The 22,196-nt window shown below is 44.8% G+C and overlaps 5 protein-coding genes across 5 annotated transcripts; 2 read left to right on the plus strand and 3 right to left on the minus strand.

The window, feature by feature from the left end:
- The first annotated feature begins 195 nt into the window (after nt 1-195).
- B0H65DRAFT_252412 (Urb2/Npa2 family-domain-containing protein) lies at nt 196-4,738 on the plus strand. The gene is made up of 3 exons (XM_062822488.1): nt 196-328; nt 421-3,065; nt 3,118-4,738. The coding sequence occupies exons 1-3, from the start codon at nt 302-304 to the stop codon at nt 4,613-4,615; spliced, it is 4,170 nt and encodes a 1,389-aa protein (XP_062679163.1). The 5' UTR covers nt 196-301; the 3' UTR covers nt 4,616-4,738.
- On the minus strand, nt 4,738-6,547 carry B0H65DRAFT_252445 (D123-domain-containing protein). The gene has a single exon (XM_062822490.1). The coding sequence runs from the start codon at nt 6,259-6,261 to the stop codon at nt 4,861-4,863; it is 1,401 nt and encodes a 466-aa protein (XP_062679164.1). The 5' UTR covers nt 6,262-6,547; the 3' UTR covers nt 4,738-4,860.
- A 1-nt stretch (nt 6,548) lies between these two features.
- On the plus strand, nt 6,549-7,940 carry B0H65DRAFT_252420 (cwf21-domain-containing protein). The gene is made up of 2 exons (XM_062822489.1): nt 6,549-6,975; nt 7,029-7,940. Exons 1-2 carry the CDS (start codon nt 6,743-6,745, stop codon nt 7,804-7,806), a joined length of 1,011 nt encoding a protein of 336 aa, XP_062679165.1. The 5' UTR covers nt 6,549-6,742; the 3' UTR covers nt 7,807-7,940.
- Nucleotides 7,941-16,755: 8,815 nt separating this feature from the next.
- Nucleotides 16,756-17,135, minus strand: B0H65DRAFT_510397 (uncharacterized protein; the record flags this gene model as incomplete). The annotated part of the gene is made up of 2 exons (XM_062828397.1): nt 16,756-16,902; nt 16,926-17,135. The coding sequence occupies 2 exons, from the start codon at nt 17,133-17,135 to the stop codon at nt 16,756-16,758; spliced, it is 357 nt and encodes a 118-aa protein (XP_062679166.1).
- A 520-nt stretch (nt 17,136-17,655) lies between these two features.
- B0H65DRAFT_510398 (putative CDC25 protein) lies at nt 17,656-21,422 on the minus strand (the record flags this gene model as incomplete). The annotated part of the gene is made up of 3 exons (XM_062828398.1): nt 17,656-17,990; nt 18,048-20,535; nt 20,592-21,422. 3 exons carry the CDS (start codon nt 21,420-21,422, stop codon nt 17,656-17,658), a joined length of 3,654 nt encoding a protein of 1,217 aa, XP_062679167.1.
- Between the last annotated feature and the right edge of the window lie 774 nt (nt 21,423-22,196).

Consider the following 22,196-nt stretch of genomic DNA (forward strand, 5'->3'; position numbering starts at 1 on the left):
CCAGGCCCGGCGAGCGGACCCCAGCAAGTGCCAATTGGTGCCTTCGTCCTTTCTTCGGCTGTCTCCGTCGTCACCCGAAGGCGGTGACCAGCTATCCAGTCTTGGCGCAATTGACCTTCTTCACACGGGTGGGTCCCGGCCAGAATTGGGACGGCAGAATCTTGGGAAATTTTGGAGATGGCGCTGGGCGGTCAACAGTAACACAGCTACACCTTCCACTAACACTTTGTCAACCATCACTCTTTCTCTGTTTGTCGCAACATGCATTTTGGCTTTTAAGATACCCAATTTCTACTTCAAAATGGGTGTAAAGAACAGTGAGGCTCGGGTAAGTTTAGGGGACATTTCATTAACAGCTTCCACTTCCCACCCTAGCCAAAATAGACCACATGCCACTAACACCATCACCACCACCCACAGACAGGCGAGGTCGCCCTCATCAAGACCATCCGCGCACTCGACGACGGTAGCTTCGACACTATCGGCCAAAGACTCGAGACAGTATGGAACACATTATCGAAACACAGGGGAGGTAGCTTCCATGCTGCCGAGGAAATGCTGCTGCGATGGCTCCTCAAGAACATGTCTGGATCCGCCACCATCAACGACCAAGTCCGACGCTTTCCCCTATCCTGGAACATCATGGGCGCAGTCTTCGCCTGGATCCCGCTTTTCTCCCTAGCAAAGTCGCTTGCCGATCGACGATTCATTGCTGTCCTGCAACAGACACTCAAGGACATCTCGACGCCACAGAGGCAGGCCGCGCAGGGCAAGAAGGGAGACTCAGACGTTGAGATGAAGGACGCCACATCAGATGAGACTACGCAGAAGTCGAGGAAACGAAAACGGACGACAGCCGCGAAATTCGATCTTACAAGTCAACAACAAGTCGCAGGATGCCTTCAAACCGCCGAGGCTGTCTTCGAAGCTCTCCGAATCCTTCTATCACGATGCGACATCAAGTCAACTGACGGGATGCCAAGTAACCGTATGGGTGCCGAACACATCAAGTCGCTCTTCTCTTCCTCTGCTTCGGATGTTATGCAGATGCTGGTCCCAGTCCTTTCCATCTGCAACTTTGCCGCGGAAAGTGACGAGCTTGAGTCATCGAAGGAACAAAGCACATGGATGTCCACTTTCTACACCCTCTGGGACCTCCACCTCCAAGGTCCCGAAGATGCTTCGGCCGTCGCTGTCTCGCTGTCTGGCCTGGGCGGCCATCTCCTCAGCAAATTGACGGCCACACCGCGCCACCCATCCCTTATTATCGACACCACCATACAAGAGCAATGGGCTCGGGACCTCCGTCGCTTCCTCACACGAAACATGATCCTCCCTGCACGAGCGGCTTTCCTGAACAACCGGGCTCAGGATATCATCCAAGTCGCTACCCAGATGTCCTCCGACTTCGCCTCTACCAACTACCCTGTTCTCTTCGACCTTGTCACTAGGGCACCGCGTGTGCTAAGCGAAAAGGCGACAAAGAAAGATTATGAGGAATGGATACAGGCTGTCTTTGATGGGATCATGGCAGCTTTGAAGGGTGCCGACGCCAGCAAGAGCCAACCTGCTGTTGAAGCTGTCCTGGAAATGGCGGCAGACCAGCAGCTCCCTCTATCAGCTGAGAGCTTGCGCTCCGTGTGCAAGGCATATGGGCTTCAAGGGAACAAGCTCAACTGGAAGCTGCACCTTTCCATTGCCAAGCTTAACCCGGATGTGTTCTTGGTTACGCAAGAAGGACAGGTGCTTCTTGACCAGGCTCTCGCGCACACTTTCTGCACTAGGGAGAAGGAGGCGGATAAGTTCGACAAGGCGACCGAGTTCCTCATCCACCTAGTCAATGGCCATGCTCGGGCTCGTGACCTGCAAGGATTCATCAAGACATGGCTCACCTACCTTGATAAGAACGAGCCGAGCGGGTTCCCTTGGTCAAGTAGTCAACTGGCGAATGCCGTGGCGAAAACCGCTGAACAGTCTATTACTGTCGGCCAGTTGGTGGATATTCTCAACGGGGTCGATGAGCAAAAGACGAAACAAAAGGGTGTCAAGATGGTCATTCTTGCGGCTATCGCAAACGGACTCTCCCTGGAAGCATACATAGATGCTGCCAACATGCGCACGTTCGAAATCGTCTCCAAGGAGAAGTTCGAGAAGAAGGAGAAGTCCGTCATCTCTACCGCTCGGTGGACTGTTGCTGAAAAAGCCATCAGCCGGGCGACGGTAGCAGATGCCAAGTCTGTCTGGGGAAGCGTTCACTCGGACCTGAAGTCTACGCTCAAGCGTTCAGAAACATATTCCCCAGAGGCTTTCGCTGCCTTCAGGTGTTGTGCGGCCGCTTGGGTGAAGCTTGTTGATGATGAAGATGCAGCCTCTCTTACTAGCTCGTTTGTTGACAAGCTAGACAAGAAGGATGATACCAAGGGTACCTCCAAGGCCAACGAGAGCTCTGTTAGCAAGAGCTCCTACACGACTTGGATCCTTGAAGGATGCCCTCACCTGGTCAGCCTTTTGACAAAGAGGCAATCCGTTTTCCCACCAACACTGATCAATGCCCTTACTCCTTCTGAAAAGGACGAAAGCCGGACTCTGGATAGCGTTCAGGCTTTGGCCCAGCAGATTCTGGAGAACCAGAACATTGTCGGTAACGAGAAGGTTATTGGTGGGTTGGTTGATAAGACCATTACGTTGATCGAGACCCCCAAGGACTCGGAGTCTTTGATCGTGGCGAGAGGCGCGATACAGCTTCTGCTTGAGGTGCCTATGGAGGCATTGACCAGACAACAGAGAGAATCCGCTATGAAGAGGCTGGTGTCTCAGGCCAAGAAGGTTGTGGACAAGCCTAAGCACGTTGATGCTCAGTATTGGTCGCTTGTGCTGAGCTTGATGACCAAGCTTATGTCCAAGCCCACGTTCTACGAGGATATGAAGTTCGATGACCTGGAGACCACTGGCAGGTGTATCCGGAAGATCTACAAGAAGTCCGAAGAAAAGGGGTCAACGGAGACAATCCTCCAAGAGCGGGAGTATTACCGTCTCTTGGAGGCGTTGGCTACGTCAACCATACGGTATGTCAAATCTGAGACGGTCTGTTAGAATAGTGCACTGACATGATTACAGGCAAATGTGTGTTGCCAACCCCGAGGAGCGTGAAAAGGCTTATATCGCTAATGCCTTGACCGTGCTCAAGTCTGAATGTGAAGAGGCCTACATCGCGCCGCGCCTCGTGTTGCTGCGTGTATTCATCTCTGTGGCCAAGGAGAACGAAAAGACCAAGGGTGAAGCAGACTCTCTTGACCTGCTTTCTACGGTCAAGCCCATCATCACGTCCAAGAAGTGGCGTGGAAAGCGGCTACTGCCCTTGCTGTTGGCTTTGGAAGCCACAAACGTCCTAGAGCCCAAGGCTGTCAAGAAGTTCTCTTCTGCGGTTGATACGCTGCTCAAGGCTAGCAACTGGCTCCTTGAACATGGCTACCAAGCTGGTTGGGAAGTTCGCACCTTCATCGCTAAGTACTTCAGGGAAGAGCTGGGCGCACCTCTTAAGATTGCCACCGACGCTCAACCGACAGCCGATGACAGTGAGGAAGAGGGCAATGACACTGAGAAGCCAGGCTCGGTGGCCGGAGCCTTTGAGAAGCTCTCAGTGCTGGAGTACGTCGATGTGGTAGTCAACAGCGTCGACGAAGACACCAAGCTCGGCTATCTCAAGGAGCTCCTCCTCGTGGAAAGCGAGACCTCTGACGCCAGCAGTCGTCTCCTTATCGTGGAGAGGCTGATCCAGCACATCAGCGGTACTCGCCCACCTGTTCGCGATGACCCCTCGCAGGGGCAGTTCGACCTAGCCCACGCCCACACCCTTCTCTGCAGCCGGCTCTCCCACGCAACCGCCTCCCCAGCACAGTTCATCCAGATCGCCAAGATCGTCCACCTCCTCCTCGACAAGAAGGCCAACTGCATGATACAATGGAACGTCGACTCGACCCTCAGCGCCGTGTCCGCCATTGCCTCCGACGCCTCGTCTACCACCATGCTCACCACCCACCCCAAGACCTACGAATCCCTCTGCCACCTCGTCGAGATCGTCATCAAGCGCCACAGAAAGCGTCTAGACGGACACTTCCACATCTTGATTCCCGCCCTGCAATCCCTCCTCCGCCGACTCATCTCTTCCACCTCCTCCACCTCCACCGCCCCTTCGCTTTTTTCGGAGTCAACAAAGGAACACCACGCCAAGCTTTTGTCGAGGCTCTTGACACTCATCACCGAACCAACCGTTGCTTCTGTCTCTTCTTCTTCCCGCTCTAACGCCGCCAAGGACCAAGAGCACCACAACCACCAACACCAACAACCTCTCGACAGCGAAAAGGACAAAGCCAAGCGCTACGCCGGCCAGCACATGTACCTGGTGCTGATGGCGTACGTGAAGCTGCAGCTGGAGTTTGTGGTCCCGCTGGTGGTCAGGCAGCAGCTGGAGACGGGCATGTTTAGTATTGTGGACATCACGCCGGCGGAGGGGGAGTTGAGGATCATGAATGATGGGATGGATCCTAGCGGACGGGTGATTTTCAGGGAGATGTATAAACGGTGGGAGAGGTTTGGGAAGTGGTCGGGTGTGTAATCAATCGGTTTTGGAAAGGTGTTGTTGGGATGGGATGGGATGTTGTATCGTATTGTACTGTATTTTGTGTATATATATGGAAAAGATACCAATTTTTACTGTTTTAAAACCCTACCTCGGAATGCTATTGCTTTTGGTCGGGTCGCTTGTGATATACCTAAATTGAATGAGATAACTAACGCCTTTATATAGCCTTCAATATCTCATAAACTTAATGTCCACCACGGAAGCTCTGATACACTCAGCTAGCTGCTAGAACCACCGCCCCTCCCCTGCTCCTGTAACCTCTGCCACTCCCTAGCAAACTCCCTCATGCCCCCTTCGCCCGCCATACTAGCGTCCACTACATCCTTCGGCATCTTATGCGCCGAGTACTGCGGCGAGCTAAAGTTGTACGCAGCCGGATCATCCTGCTCCACCAACCTCAGCTCAACCTCGTACTCCTCCTCTTCCTGCTCGTCATCCTCCGTCGTCTCATCATCGAAGTCATCCTCGCCCTCCTCTTCTGGTTCCGTAAGGTTATCATCTCCCCTACCAGCAGTTCCTGTGGTGGAAAACCGTAGCCTGACAGTCTTCTCCTTCTTCTCCGTTGGTGTTGACTCCGCCGTCCCCAACACAGGCATCTTCACCTCCGCCTCCAACAACTCCTCCCACCCAAACAAGATCGTATCCGTCCTCGGCGCCCACGGGTTAATATCAATCAACCTCGCCCTCGCCAATCTGCTTCTAGCCTCTGACGTCTCATCATCGTCGCTTTCCGAATCAGACCGGTACGCAGCTTCGGGGATGTAAACGTCAAACACAAACGACGAATCGGGAAACGTGTACTTGAGCTTGGTATCAAACAGCTCGCGACAGCGCGCGATGATGGCGGGCCGCAGGTTGCGCAAAAAGGCGTAGTAGTTGAGGTCGCGCTGGGTGATGGCGATCAGGTTGCGGTCTTTGACGAAGCAGCGGAATTCGAGAGAGGGGAGGGGGAGGAAGAAGGAGCGGAGGACGAGGACGGGTTGGAACAGATGTTGTGTTGTCGAGGAGGTTGTCGAGGAAGAGGGGCCGGGAACGCAGTCGTCGAAGGCGTGGTCGAGATCGTGGCTGATGAAGGACGACGATTTGAGCAGGATGTAGACGTCGTTGGCCGTGGTGCATTTCACCGTGTTGGGGTGGCGCGAGATCCAGGTCGCGTCCTTGGGCGAGGACCAGTTGAGCTTGGGGGCGGCGGCGCCGCCGAGGGCCTTGATGGCCGCGTTGATGGCGTTGTGCAGCTCGGGGAAGCGCTTGTTGGGCGGGAGCTTGGCGGGCGTGGAGTCCTCGTCGTCCGAGTCGGAATCGTTATCTGCGTCGCCGGGGTTGCGCGGAGGCGGGGGGATCTCGGAGGAAGGGGCGGTCGGCTCCCAGTCGTCGTCATCCGAGTCGTTCTCGTTGCCGGGCTCGTCGTCGGCCAGGATGATGCCGTCTTCGCGGATGTAGGAGATGAACTCCCGGCTGAGCGGGATCAGGCGCGAGCGGATGCACGAGGTGCGGTACTTGGGGAACCAGTAGTCGTAGGAGCAGTGCAGGATGTGGTCCCGCGTGACGGGGGGGAAGGTGATTTGGCCATCTTGTTGAGGCGCATTGGCGGCTTCTAGGATGCCCTCGAGAGCAGGCATGGTGGAGGAGTTTGTCGAGGCCGTGTTGAGGAGAGTTGGGAAGTCTAGCTGTGTTCGGAGTTGCGCAAAGAGGTCGTAAAGGACAGATAGAGCTATATAGCAGTTCGAGATACTTCAAATGACTCAGAAGTAGATTGCTGGAATATCGAAGAAAAAGATTGGATGCTGACAGATTCGCTGCGGGGCAAATGTTGAACTTTTGAAGATCCAACGGCAAAGGGGACTCTGCAAAGAAAATCGCACCCCGCAGGGTCGAGAATTCGAGAACGTCAGTGCCCCACTCGCCGTATGACTCCACATTCCAGGCTAGATCCGCAATTCTGCCGGCGCATTCCAACCTCAACTCCAGCTGTGAACTGTCAAACCTTCACCGCCTTCAGTTAGCGTTACCTCAATTGATCACCGCCCAGGACTGGCCAACTGCTTTCTTCCCTTTGCATCATCATCAACAAAAACATCATATCCCCGAAACTGACCAACAATGTCCGATAACGTCGGTCTTTCCACACCGCGTGGTAGCGGTACCTCCGGCTATGTCCAGCGTAACCTCGCCCACTTCCGTCCGCGCGACAACTTCCAGTCCTACCCGCCCAAGGACTTTGACAGCCTAAAACACCAACCGCGCCAGCCAGACAAGGGCCTCCTCGAGCACGATCGCAAGCGCGAAGTTGAAGTGAAGGTATTCGAATTGCGCGACAAGTTGGAAGAAGAGGGGTAAGTTGCTTTCGAACCCATCTCCAGCACCCACCTACTAACACCTTCAACAGCGTCGAAGAAGATGAGATCGAAACCCGCTGCGACGAACTCCGCCAGAAACTCCTCGCCGAAATGGAGCGCAACCAAAACAGCCGCGGCGCGCCCACCGGTCCTCGCAAGAACTTGAAGATGCACCAGGTCCACGAACTAGCCGACGCCAAGATCAAGGAGAGCGAGCGGTTGCGCCAGGCGCTGAAGATTAGCCGGGACTACCAAGAGGGAAGCCACTGGAAAAAGCAGGAGGAGAGGCTGAAGGGCGCGCTTGAGCGGGAAGCAAATGGTGGCAGCAGCAGCATGCCGCCCCCGCCTGCACCAACTGGGCCGTCTGGTGGCAATGACCGTGGTGGTGATCGTGACCGTGACCGTGGCCGTGGCCGTGGTCATGGTCGCAGGGATAGGGATGAGGGTCGTCTTAATTCTAGGGAGCGCCGCGCTCCTCCCAGGGACTGGGATAGGCCGCCAACTCCGAGAGGAAGGGGTGGAAGAGGTGGAAGAGGAGGGAGGGAGAGGGAGGTTGACAGCTATCGGGGCGCCGCTGGTAGGGACAGGAGCAGGAGCCGAAGTCCCGTCCGGGAGAGGAGTCGCACCAGGAGCCCAGTGAGGGAGAGGAGCCTGAGCAGGAGCAGAAGCCGCAGCAGGAGCTACAGTCGGAGTCGGAGCCCGCCCCGTAGAAGGGCTGTGGACAGCCAGGGTCGCAGCCCGAGCCGGAGCAGGAGCAGGAGTTACAGCCGGTCTCCAGATAGGGACCGGTATCGGGAGAAGTACAGGGATCGCGATGACCGCGATTAGTTTCACGACTGGAAACCGACTCGAATGAGCTGGGCCATCTACAATCAAGCGCGAACAAAAATGGCAATGGCTCCAATCAGTGTTCTACTAAGAAAGCGTTTCGGAGCTTACGATAAAGGTGTCAACAATAGGAGTTACCGCGTTCAATGCGGATGAGAGCTTTTGGGCGAATCGAAATCGAGATCAACTAGGTCAGAATTAGCAAAAGACTCCGCGTTTAGGTATGAAAAGGATACTCAGTCTGCTGAAGACGAGTCACTTGGTAGTATCACATATCTGAGAGACTCAGCGTCTCTGGTCTTACAAAACAGATTCGACCTCGGGTTATCTCTGAATTCTCCAACTCGAGGGGGGAGGTAGGAGGACAAATGGGGCGCACAGTGTAAGACCTAACGAACGGGAAACGCGAGTGAACTTCCCAACTACCGCTTTTTCTCATTCAACTGGGTTTTATCCTTCCCTCTTACAGTCTAGCATATCTAGGAGTCACCTCAGAACTGGGGCGCCATCGTCGCCGACAGACTTAGCGAACCACTCAAAGGTTGAATGGCAAGTTGGCATGTAAGTGACTTGCAGCGGCTCGAGCGGATGATACAACAGTGTAAGCGTCCTAGACTAGAGTAGGCCTAGTTTTTGCGGGTAGATAAAACCCAGTTGAATGAGAATTAGCGGTACACTACTGCACGCCATTCAACACACTACCGGATCACGCTGCAGTAGGCTTGCAAAAGCGGGTGAGCTAGCTATAAGTGGTTGAGGCTGGTTGTAAGTTATTGGGTGAGAAATATGGGGACGACGAGGTGTTAGATTGCACGGTTATGTGAATGTAGAGAATATAGGTTGATCGCTGTATTGATCAAGTGTGTGGAGTAGAAAGACTGCACACATAGGTTGGGGGATCCCAGAGTATTAGGGAGGTCTGCAGCGCTATTGGGCTGGCTGGGAGGCTAGTCCTCTTATAGAACTCTCGTCTTATTGGCTAGATATAGCCCACTAAATTGATATACTTCCCTAATTGAAATCCCTTTTGGGAATAAAGTTGAAGCTATTCATATATTCCCTTCCCATTTCTAACTATTTCCTCTACGTTTTTTAATTTAATATAATTTATTATATATTCCTTCTTTTCCTTCTTTTCTTTAATTGAAATTATTCTTAATAATCCCTTGAATTCTATATGTTTTTGCGCAGATAGTACCTTCGTTAAATTGTCTATAGGTATTTTTGCTATTTTTAAATACTTAATTTTAATAATTCTAATTATAATTTCTTATTTAAGTTAATACTTATAAATATCTACGTACTTTAGTTTAGTTACTAGTTTGGAGGCCTCGACCGTTATTACTCTAATCGTTTGCTTATTATTATAATCGATAGTAGGGATGGGATTTACAAATTTTATAATTAAGCTTCGTATTAGATATATTATAAAAATAATTTCTTTTACTACGTTTAAGAAGATAATAAACTTTATTTTAATTATTAATATAGTTACGGTTATTTATTTAGTAGTTCCCTAGTATACTAGACTATTAAAGAGTTTAATTATAAAATTATATAAATTCTTTCGATTTATAGAATTATTTATAATGGATATATTTAATATAATTTATAAGGTATCTTCGCCTCTATAGTATAATGCTATATTTATGATAGTATATAAGTAGTATAATATTTTATTTATAATTTTATAATAGTTTAGGCTAGAGTTGTAATTATATTTAGCGAGGCGGCTTGTAGCGAAGGTAATATCCGGTCGTGTTATGATTATTGTATAGAGAATAGAGTTGATTTTAATCTAATATTAGTATATTAATTTACTAAATACTTTATTTTTAAAGGGTATAAAAATATTAGTTATAGGTAGCTATGTTATTCTTTTATCGTTTGTAAGGCAGTAGATCTTTTATAGGTATAATTATTAAAATAATTAGATCTTTCGTATTTTACGGTTTTATATAATCTCGATACTTAAGAATTTTTATAGCTCTTTATTTCTAGTAAGATAGTATCGTTATTTAAGGTTATTTATATATCTATTAGCTTCTTCGCTTTTATTATAGTAGAAGGTAAAGATAATATTATTAATGTAATAGATGACAAATACTTTATTATCAATAAGGATATAGGGTTCCTTTAGGACCGTTTCGAAATTTAGGGTAGTAAATGTATTAATAAATTTACGTTATTAAAGAAGCGGGGAATACTATAACTCATATAATACTTTTATAATCTTTAATATTTTACTTAATATTTAATACCTTAAGGGTATATATATATATAGATTTCCTTACTTATATAAGCGTTAATGAAGGTATTAACGGCGTTATATTAAATAAATTCGAAGTTAAAGCGTATAGTTATAGTGATAAAGGTATGGAAGAATCGGCTAGCGAATATAGAAGTATATATTTCTTATCCTATTTCCTTCTTTTATTAGTTTCTACGTACGACGAGACGTACTTTAACCTTATTAAACTTACCGGTTTTAAAGAACTTGTACGTATATATTTATATATAATTAAATAATTGTTTCTTTTTAATTTTAGGTTCGTCCCTATCGACCTTTATTTAAATCCTTATTTCTTTATAGTTATTGAGATAGATTTACTCTATTTCTTTAAAGAAGTCCCCGAAGAGGTAGTAATTAAAAGATTTATAATTCTTTGGCGGCGGCGGCAATCTTTAATAGTAGATAGTTTAAAGTTTATTTATAAAACTGAAAGAATCGAATTCCTTTTAGGTAATAATTTTATTTTTCTGGGAAAAGCGCTCTAATTTTGTTTTTATAATTATTTTACTGTAATATTTAGCCGTAGGTTAATATAGTCTTTTTATATTAAATACCGCCTTCTATAGTTTGAAACGGTAATAAATTTCGTCCTCTATACGTTTATCGAAGTAAAAGCCTATAAAAAAAGACGCGGATGATAATATATAAGGAGGAGTAGGGTAGCCCTTATTAAGGATAAAGTCGAAGGATATTTTATTAGCGGAGGAATTCGAACTTTCTAATTAAGGTATTAAAAAACCGCAATCGGTCTGTTATAGGCATTACTGCCTTATTCTTATATATAAGTACACATGCACATATACTACATTAGTGCAGCCAGCTGAGTACAGCTATCTGGCTATAGCATATTCAGCAATCTGGGCACAAACTACCATCATATAACGGCATAGCTATTCTAGGTGGGTCTATATCTATAGACCTACACCCTATACCCTATATAGTTCTCGTACGCATACAGGATTCTCTTCCTATTCTTCGTATAACAATTAAAGTCTTACTTTAGTACTTACTCGCGCCCTATAATACTTTATTATATTTAACCTTCATATTAAAGCGTAACGAATAATTTCAGATTGATTAAATTTAATAAGAATTATCGTAATAACCTAGTCTTCATAATATTACTTTTTAGCGAATCGTATAATCGCCCGTCTCAAATTAAGAACTTATTATAACAATAATCGATACTAAGTAAGCACTTAGAAATATCGTAAGCGTAAGCGTCGTAGAAGAACGATATAGTAAATATCTTTTTTTTTATTTCTAATCGATTAAACAAAATATTTAACGCCCAAATCCTTAGTGATAATTAAATCGACCTCGTTACAATCTTTCCGTCATTATTAGATAATTTTAACGCTCTATTAGCTATTTATAATAATAACCCCAATTTAAGCCTAAGGGTCTTACCCGACTTCGCGATACAAGTATGTAATTACGAAGAAATTATAAAGTTACTTTATTACTTCAATAAGAAAATTAACGAATTAAATAAAGAGGTTACAACCTAATAGAACCGGGCGTTCCAATTCGAATAGGAGGCCAAAACCTATATTAAAAACATTAAAATCGACGCTACGAAGGCGACAAAACGCATTAATACCTTAGAGGCTACGAAAAAGCAACTTATTGAATAATTTAATACTCTATAAGCCTAATATAACCTAATTATTAATAATAATACTTTATTATAATTCAAAGTAGCTACTCTCGAATAAAATAAAACCCAATTCGATTATAACCTAACGGCTACAATTAATTAAAAGGAGGGCGACTATTAAAATTTCCTCAATTTATGAAAAATAATTAATACAATTTTAAAGGATAGTTACGCCCAATTAATTAAAGTACTAACTAAAATTATATTTATTAACATCGTAATAAAAATTTCCGGCGAAAAATTCGCTAAGGCCTAAAAGTAAATTAAGGATGTCTAAATTAATCATCGTTTTATTAAGGAAAATAAAATTATCGCTAAAGGTAAAGCATAAATTAATGCTGATATAATTAAATTTAAAGCCTTAATCGAAAATAAAGGTATAGAGAAGGTCCCTAAAGGAGCGAACTAGGTTTATAATACTAGTACTTGAAATATTAATAATAGCGGCCCTAGAGGATCGGGTATAAATAATATTAATAGTACTAATATAAATATCGGTCCTAACGATAAAGGCCTTAAAAGATCGGGTATGGCTAGCTTCGGCAATATAGGCGGCGGTCCTAATAATAATTACCTTAGAGGATCGGGCCCAGGTTTTAATATAAGTAGTAGTCCTAGCAGTAGAGGATTTAATTTCAATTAGCTTAACGGCCCTAACGGTCCTAAAAGTCCTAAAAATTCTAGTTATCTTAAAAGTCCTAGCGGTAATAAAAGTAGAAGCTTCCTTAATAGCGGTAAAAATAATAATTTCCTACCCGCTCTTCCCTCCCCTCTTCCCCCTACTCCTACCCTTCAACCCTAAAATAATAATAATTATTATTATAATTTTCATAAAAATCTTAATTATTTTACGGGCGAGGAAATTAATATATTTAAATATTATAACTCTTTTATAGCCTAATATACTAATATTCGTACTAAATAAATAATTAATATTTATACTTTTCCTAATCAGAGGACTAAGCTATTATATACAATATTTTATTTAGGCGGCGAAATTAAAATTACTATTACTAAATACCTTCAAAAGATTTTAAATAACCCTTACTATTCAACTGTATAGATTTAATCTACGGACGAGGAGTTTTTAACCTACCTTAATTCCTATTTTAAATAGGGAAACGTCGTAGCCGTAGCCAAAAAGGTTTTAGCCTAATTTAAACAAACAAATAAATTCGCTAACTACTACAATTTCAAAGCCTACGACCGGGTATATATTATTTCCCTTATAGTAATTAAGAATTTTAATACTATTACTGAAGTTAAAGTATAAGACGATTATCCTTATATTGTAATAGTTAGAGTAGAGTAAATATCCTTTATTGATTAATATATTTTTATAATAATTTTTCTTATATTTTTTAGTTTATTTATTATTATTTAAGCGATATTAGAAGAAGGGGGGGTAATAGAAGTAGGATAATATTACGAAGTCGGTATTATTGAATAAAATTAAAAGGGGGTTCGGATTAGGATTCTTTACTATATTAGTTCGCCTAGACTAGATAGTATTTTAATTACTATCCGTATTAGAATTGTTTATAATATATTATTTCTCCGCGTAGAAATTTTATTATTCGATTATAATTATAAATTTGCTTAGATATTGTTTTTTTATATAGAAATTTTATCGTTCGATTATAATTATAAATTTACTTATATAGGGTAATAGAGTATCAATTAAGAGTTTTTAGTAAATTATTTCTTTATAAGGAAATAAAAGGGAAGGTGCGAATTATAAAAAGGAGGAAAAGGAAGGATAAGAAAGGACGACCCGGGGGGGGGTTTTATACTTTATATATATAAATTTATTTCGAAGAGAATAAATATTATAGAATATTGACCAAGTTAGACCTTTCCTATAGAAAAATAATATATTTTAATTAAAGGTTTACATAAGGCGTTTTAAATATTTAATAAAAGTATCTTTATTTCTTTTTTTAAATTTCTATTTTTTACTTTTATTAATTGTAGTAATATAATAAATATTCGGTAATTGTAATTATTATAGTATTTCTAATTATATGATAGTAGAATTAATTATATATAAGGAGGGTTTTATAGAGGTAATGCTATAAATGGATAAGCGTTACTATTTACTTTAAATTCTTATATAAACTCGTAATTGTATATAGTATATTACCTAATAAAAGTAAATTATTTATAGGGAATATACAAATTATATTAATAATTAAAATAAATATTTCCTACTCTTAAAATTTACCTTCCTTTATTAATTAAAATAATTTTATTTACGCTTCAGTATTTTCTTTTTATGTTTTAATATTTATAACTTCCGCTTCTATTCGTTTCGTAAATATATTCTTAAATTCGATAGCGCGTATTAATTTTCTATCTCTCTCCTCAATTTATATTTTTTTTACCCTTTAAACCGATATTCATAACCGTAAAGTAAGTATTTAAAATAATCGACGTCTAATATATACATTAAATTTCTAAGGCCGTTTTACCAATTTATCTAGGATATATCTAAAATTGACCTTAGAGTAGTAATACTAAAAAATATAACTTTTATAAAGGGTTAATAGTCGTTAAAGGCTTAGAATAATAGTATAACCGGGGAATTATTAAATATTAATCCTACTCTATTTTATAAAATAGAAATAAAAGAAGGAATTAAAAGACGAAGAGGGGTTATTAAATTAAAGAAGATTAGTACCTTCTTAACTACCTTCTCTATTATAAGCGTACTATCTCTTTTCCATTTATTTATATTAAATTAGCCACTGATATATCAGATAAATTATTAATTTATTAGTAACTTACTATCTACCCTCGTTATATTACAATTCAATTAATTTATTAGTAAATTAATTCGATACCCGAATTTAATACTATACTTTATCCAAACCTATTTATATGCTATAAAATAGTGATCGAATCTTATATTCCTACTAATGAATTAATTATAATATATTAATAATAAATTTTTATTAATAATTTACGTATAAATATAAGGAAATAACAATATAAACTAATCACTCTAATAGTAGGATTATTAATATAGTATTTCGACTATATTAGTATTTAATCGAAATATATCCTATATTTCTTAATTTATATTAGAGTAAGCGTAGTTATACCTAGCGCGAATAATTAGGATACTCTTATTTTGAACCCAATTCCGAATTTCTTCCCGCGAATTACCTATAGAATAATTAATTAAAGCTCTATTTAGGATCTATCTTAAATAAATCTAAAAACAATTATAGATAATCTTCAATTTACATTTTAAATAGTAGCAAAGTTACGTATATTTATTAAGGGTTAAATATATAAATAACCCTTCCATTTATTAGCAAAATTAAAGATTATTCTTTACATACCTTTTAATACTACGCTTGAAATAAATATAATAAAATCGTACTATATAACGAACGAAATATATAACCTTACGGGGGTAGGGATCTATCTTAGAAATATACGCCGAAAAACCCATATCAATTAATTAAGGAGTTAATAAGAATATATTATAGAAGGATCTTAAAATAAAATAACGTATTTATAATTACTTTAAAGTTTTAGTCTATAGTAATACCATAAAGACCCTTTCTAAACAATTCCCGCTACTTAACTATATATTTATAATTGACTTTAAAGATTTTAAATACCATTTTAAAGGTAAGAGCGTACATTTTTGGCAAATCGGCATTGGTAAGGATCCGGATAAGAAGGATAGCTATCGGAGTTAAAGATCTATCGGAGATAAATTCGGAATAACTTAACAACTTACATCGTCTTAATTATTCTAAGTAGAAGCCTCAGATAACCTCCCTATTTTCTATACTGGAAAGATGTTTATAATTTATATCCAATTCGAAGGATTTACTAAAGTCTTTGTGAAAGAATTCTACCTATTCTTTGAAGAAACAGATGATTATAAAATTAGTCCCATCGTTGAGGACCTTCTGGATATACTATTGAAAAAAAAAGTCAGTGATTCATCCCTAATGAATCCCGGATGTATGAACTTACACGAGTGTCTGGATACGGCAACATCCGTCCCCGTTACAGATAACCATTTCGCCTGTAACATGTAAATAGTTTCAAAAACTGGTCTTGTCAAGTCCCGTCCGGGGATCTCTTAGACACTGCTAGCAGCGGAGCACCTGGCAACTTCCGGCATCCAAATCGTATACTACAAAACCTACCTGACCCCCTCTTCTCAAACTCTTCGAACGGGAGCCGGGGCTGCAGCCGCAACCGCAACTCCATACTATTCCATGCTACCATGGACTGGGATCATCCTCATCCCCTCAAATTGATGGGGTACACGCGAGGAAGTGGACAAGTGGGCAACAATGGAAGTTATGGAAAATCCGGGGAAATGCGGAGAACGTAGTCCAACAGGTCAGAGTCATGAAAGCGGGGGGAGCCGGTGAGGAGGACCACCAGGTGATCTGGGCCTCGGCCTCGGCTATGTACTATGGGCGGGCGACATCCGTGCGATGGGGGATGTGGGAAAGTTTCCGAGATACGTTCGGGACATGTGCCTCTGGGTATTTTGACTTACTTCATTGCTCACCGGTGAAGGTATGTGAACAGATTGCATTCTGATCGATCTAATTAATACCTGAGCGGTTGTGTATCGGTGTGTCTGATTCCGTACTTGGGGGGTCTAAACATCGAGGTATGCATAGAACTAGTCCTCATTTTACAAAATAAACAACGATGAACAATTCCACCATTATTGTATCGATATCACCACGCTTAAACAATGCTGCAAAAGATCTTGAGGAAAAAAATGTCTTTGTTGAACCCTAGCATTCCATCCATAGATCCATTGAACCTAACCTGTACGTATGTATAGTAGTAGTAATATTGGTAGACCTTGCCATCCATATAATGTTTCCCACCATAGCCGCTTGAATGTTCTTTCAACACGAAATCTTGTGACAACAAGAGTAAGTAGATCTATGCCTCTCTCTCCTCTTCTTTTACATCAAGGCAAATAGCGTTTGGATATATCCCCATCTCAGACCATGTCTTCATCCTCAACCTCATCTCGTGGTATCGTTCGATTGCTTCTTCGTGCCTCAACAGATACTTCTGCAGCGAGCCCCCGTTTGTGTTCCTCATCCAATTGACCCTTTACATTCATCCCAACCCACCCCACACGCGGCTCAATCCTCCCTCTTGCTTCACGGAAGAGAGTAGGATGCGTAGGCTCTCCCTTGGATTCTTCTTTTGAATTGGTTCCACAGGTGTAATTTGCTTCGGAGGTGACCAGCTTTTTGGCGTTCGATTAAGCTCCAGTATTGCTGCTAGTCCTCGTTGGCGCAGCAGTGCTCGCCCCCAAAAATAGTCCCTGTCATCGAATGGCGTCCAGTATGTTACGTGGAGTAACGAAACCATCATAAGTCCGACGTTCCGCGACACGAGTGTTGAAGAGAAAGAATTGTTTGCCGGGCATCTTGGGTCTTGAAGGATGACCATAAGTGCTCAGCAACATTAAGCTGAACAAACACTTTTTACCTCGTAATGAGTATATTATATATGACAGAGCGGCTTGGCCGACGTGAGGTACTCTGTAGCGCTGCTCGGAAGGAAGGCAGCTAAGCGGAGCGTTTTTCGCTGTGGTACTTTCGACAGAATCGTCGACGTGAAATTGGCTCGGCGTCGGACGGAAGATACGTGGAGGTTGTTGGATCATAGGAATCCAGACTCGGCCAAAACTCTGTAAAGCAAAACAAAAAAGCATTAACGATCCGCACAAATAACAATGCAAAAGGGTGGTGAATGTGCTGGCCCGGTTGAATCCAGGGTCACAAAGGGGTGCGGGAAGGGACAAAGCTAGAACTGCAAGCCAAGTCGAGTGATGTCCGGAGAAGTACGAGCCCGAACAAGATTGCGTGCCCATGCCGTCCTCCCTTCATCACCTCGCTAAGTAAAAAGCACCCCCATCACAAGCTACCTGGCGTAATTTTGGCTCTACATACCTGACGATCTTCTCATCTTCTCTCTCGCGGGGCTCGATTTGCAAACTCTTGTCGTACATCTCGTGCACGTCTCCGGCGGCTTGCATATTGGACAAGATATAGTCCTGAAGTTCGGGTACTGGCTGTAGCGAATATGCGACGTTTTGGTACTGCTGGATATCTCCGATAACGTCTGCGGTCTTCGCCCGCTTTGCAAAGTTGATCTGGTTCGTCTTCTTCAGAATCGAAGGGATACCATCTTCAATGAAGGTAAGATCCGTAAGATACACGCCTAAGGATCTCAGGTTAGCATTCAAGCAGAAAATGGGGCTTCGCTATGGTTTCTTACCAAAGAAAGGAATGCATGGAGGGTTGGATAGATGCAACGCCTCTCTGTATTCACCGAAGTTCTTAGTACTGGCCATGAGCTTCCTCATGGTTTCAAGCGTCGCGAGAACGCGTTGAGGAATCTGATCCCATGTTCTCTTCAAGCGGGCAATGGGAGCGGTTCCCAGTGCTGAAATGATCGATGTAAGCGTAGAGAAGTTGTTGAGACCCCGGCACTTGTCGGCAACGGCAACAAAGTGTTTTATGACGACAACACGCTTCCTAACATCGGTTTGCGCCAAAATCATCTCAGCCACCCAGTTGGTCATCTGGTTCGAGTGCAGAATAAGGGCCTTGACATTAGGTGCTGGTTCTGGCTGCCCTTCGGCAACCTTCTTCTGCCATGTCTTGTTGAGACATTCTGTAGACTTGATCTTGCCGTACAGCCGCGACTCAATGATAGTAAGCTGGCGAGCAAACTCAGTGACATCGATATCCAGGAACTTGAGCTTCTTCATGTTCTTTGGCATGATTGGCGCAGGGGTATTCTGGTTGACCGTCTGGATCATGCGACGAACGTTGACTTCCTTGCCGCTCAGTCGCTGGTCCAGGACGGTGATCAAGCCTTTAGAACCTGGTGTCTCTGTCGACTTCACTGTGTCATTGGCGAAGTTGTAGACATCACGGATAAGCTCCTTTGTCTCCTCACTCTGATCTTCCATCCAAAAGTTATCAAACCAGTTCTTAAGAATGTTGACCACTCGGAAGCGGATAAGCTTCTGCTTGCTATTTTGCCACTGCTCAAACTGGGCCTGAGTAAGGCCCTCGGGTGGTTGGATGCCGAATCTCTTTACGAGTAGCTCGAACAGTTCGCGAGCCGAAGTAAAGGACTTGTACGTCAACAGGAAGGTGTTATTGAAGTTCGAATCAAGCTTGTCGTGGCGGGTAAGCTGCTCCACCAAAGCGAGGAGAGTACCACCCTTGACGACGGGCGGCTGCACCTTCTGATCCCAAGATAGCTCGGCTTCGTAGTCCAGACGCAAGAACTCAGGCGTGTCGTCCACAGGCTGAATCGGGGTGGGATCTTCTCCGAAAAACTTCTTCATCTTTGACGGGTCACCCTTACGCTGGAATGTAGGAGCAGTAGGGTCGCCCTCCGAAAATGATGCTGAGCTCATCAATACCGGTCTCAAGAAGGCAGAGTCAGTCCTCATGTGCCGCTCATATGGCGACGAATCAGCTCTGTTAAGCGGCGCTCGTTGAACAGGTTCACGTGCACGAGCCTCTGCTTGTTGCTGCATGACCATCTGGACTTGCTCTGAGAGTAGTTGGAGGGAGAAGCCAATGTGCGAGGAGTTGGTCTCCAATGCTCGAGCACACTGACGAACATAGTCTAGCCTCTCTTCCAAGGCATGGCCCCGAACCTCAGACCATTCATCGGCGAGCGGGCCAGCGACGGCCTGGCAGCCAAGTACTAGGTCGGATATGTTGTCATACAAACTTTGCTTGTTTGTCGCGAAATCAAGAAGCTGCGGCTGCTGGAACCCGTTGCTACCAAGGCAAGAAAGGTCAATAGACTCAATCATGGCAATCCATGGCCTGAACATGTCCACGACCTTGCCACCGGCTGCGCAGATGTTGTTGCCAATCACTTCGTGTCTGAAAGGAGTCAACACCTTATCCGTGACAACCAAGCTCTTGTCCAGTTCTCGAATGCTGGAAACCAGCATACGCTTCTGCTCATCCAGCCTTTCTAGCAACTTGTTGTCGAGAATGGCAGTGGGCTCCACTACGCCCTCCTCGTCATCAAGAAAGTTGGAGGTAATGGGATCGTGAGGGCCAAGACCATTAGTCTGCCAGCTCCCGCCAGAGTTGGACCCAATTACGAACCCAGGGAACAGCCGAGGAATGTCTTCGCCCCTCTGCTGCCTAGCAACTTCGACATAGCTGTAAACTCCCATAAGAACGCCATCGGCCTCCTGCAGACACTTTTGGACAGACTCGGCGTTGGGCCAATCGGCAGCGGCAATGTGCGAAGAAATCACCAGCTTGGAAAACTTTGACATCATGTCTCGGAAATGAGGATATAGCGCCTTGTTGGTCGAGATGATGGAAGGCTGACCGGAATGGTTGTCGGTTGTCCCCGAACCAGCCGCCAGGAGAAGGCGCAAATGGTCAGAGATGTCTTCGGCGCGTGCAACGTACTCGGACCGGTGGTTGTTCTTGATGGCCTCCCGATAACGGTCAATTGCCTTTTTCATGTTGGCAACCAGTCGGCTCCAAGTGAGAGGTTGCATAGTACCATCGTCAAAGAAGGATCGAGGAATTGTAGCGGCGGTAGGGAGGTTGAAAGTTGCGCTAGTGAATGCCGTCGTCGATGTCATAGGCACTGGATGGTGATGACCGTTTGAATATGTCTCGTTGCGGCCCCTGTTACCGGAGGGCTGTCCGTTGATAGAATCCATGGACGTGGACGGTGAGACACCATCGTAAAAGCGGCGGTTCTTGGGCTGTATTGGAGTGAGCCCCTCATTTTCTCAAATGTAATCAGGTATTCTGGACTTACGAGTGATCCTCTGGATGCATTCATGAACGTCTCGCCCTCGACTTCCGAGGCTGAGGTGATATCGTCTTCGTCCTCTTCATCCTGGGTCAAACCACGTGCCATCATCTCGGGAGGCGGCCTGGTCCTTTCGGGTATCGTCACAGTCATGCGGTCGCGGGGACCGGTCTCGTTAATCGAAGCAGGCGACTCTAGCGGCAATTCATTGCTGCTCTCGCCGGTCATAGTGTTGTAGTAGAACAAGCGGCCGTCGGGGGTGGCTTGAGGGATCCAGAAATCAGCCCTGCCGCCATCGGTTCCCTCGATGGGAAGGGAATCGGGGTCATCATCGCGATCCGACGCATCATCCTCGTCAAAACTTTCGTGGTAGACATCGTGGTCTTCGGCCTCTTCCTCTACTACTTGTTCGTGGGTGGCTTTATCCTCGGTCTCGCCGGGAGCTTCATCGGGACTAGGGATTACTTCGCAATAATTACTAGGAAACCATCCTCTGACACCGTTGATGACACCATCCCACCAACCACTTTCGAGCTGTGTGATAACCTGGATTATATCGCCCTCGTGAAAGCTAAGACTGGTCCTGTCGTCTGCCTCGTAATCGTACAGCGCGCGGACATACATGGTGCCCGCGGGCGCCGTGCCTGCAACGCCATTCATGGGTTCAACAGAGTCGGTCGCAAAATAAAACGAGGAGTCGTTAGGGTCGACCAAAGTGGTCGCGTTGCTTAAGTCGGGGTCGCGTCGATCGTAGGTTGCTTTCTGGGACTGGGTATTGTAGGAACTGGTGGTATTCTGACCCTGAAGTAGCGACACAGGGGTCTGTGTCATTAGCATATTGAGAGTGTCGTGGTAACGGGTAGAAGCAAGCGATGGTGTGGAATGTCAAGGGTCGAAGATCATGTTCCGGTCGCTGAGCCTCGGGTGGTGTGATGTACAGTAGACTGTGCAGAAGTCGAGCGTCCAAGGTGCGCTAGGTCGACGTGAATGATGCTGAGGGACAGATGCGATTGCGTATCGAGCCGATACAGCTTATCCCCTATTTTAAAAGTCTGACGTCGGCGGGAATTAGATGGGAAGGGTGGTCCAAAAGTTTACTGGGCGCTAGAGGCTATCGAAAGAACAGTTGTCGCATCTGAGTGGTCGGAAGGCTGAGGCGTCGGCGGGTAAGGAGTGGTGAGAAAGTGAGGCAACACGGGCGTCGATTCGCCGACCGCTACTTGGTGTGGTGGTCTTTTGTTCTTCGAGTCTAGCGAGAGAAAGGGCTGATGCAAGATCAGGCATGTAGGTATAGGTCTAGGTCTAGGTAACCGGCGTGATGATGACGGTGGTCCGAATTCCTGTCGGTCGCGACACGTCCTTGTCTTCTTCGTCTTTCTCTGTTCTGGTTCGCGCGGTCCTCTTGGTTTGTGGGATCGGAATGCAGCAGAAGGGGGTCGGTCGAGGCTGCGTTGCTCTTGGATCGTCCGTTGAATGTTTGTCGAGTTTGGATGGTGTCTCTCCGTGCCCGTGTGCCCGGGTCGCGAGCGTCCAGGGGGCGGTTGGATGGTCGATTGTCTCGTCACTTTCCCGGCATCCGATTTGCCTTTTTGACTGAGAGTTCAACGAAGA

This window comes from Neurospora tetraspora, assembly GCF_033439725.1.
Source record: "Neurospora tetraspora strain CBS 560.94 chromosome Unknown B0H65scaffold_6, whole genome shotgun sequence".
NCBI lineage: Eukaryota > Fungi > Ascomycota > Sordariomycetes > Sordariales > Sordariaceae > Neurospora > Neurospora tetraspora.

Coding starts and splice junctions, on each gene's coding strand:
- B0H65DRAFT_252412 (XM_062822488.1), top strand. CDS start 302: ATGGGTGTAAAGAACAGTGAGGCTCGG. Junction 329..420: donor TAAAGAACAGTGAGGCTCGG/GTAAGTTTAGGG, acceptor CACCACCCACAG/ACAGGCGAGGTCGCCCTCAT. Junction 3,066..3,117: donor TTGGCTACGTCAACCATACG/GTATGTCAAATC, acceptor ACATGATTACAG/GCAAATGTGTGTTGCCAACC.
- B0H65DRAFT_252445 (XM_062822490.1), bottom strand. CDS start 6,261: ATGCCTGCTCTCGAGGGCATCCTAGAAGCCGCCAATGCGCCTCAACAA.
- B0H65DRAFT_252420 (XM_062822489.1), top strand. CDS start 6,743: ATGTCCGATAACGTCGGTCTTTCCACACCGCGTGGTAGCGGTACCTCC. Junction 6,976..7,028: donor GACAAGTTGGAAGAAGAGGG/GTAAGTTGCTTT, acceptor CACCTTCAACAG/CGTCGAAGAAGATGAGATCG.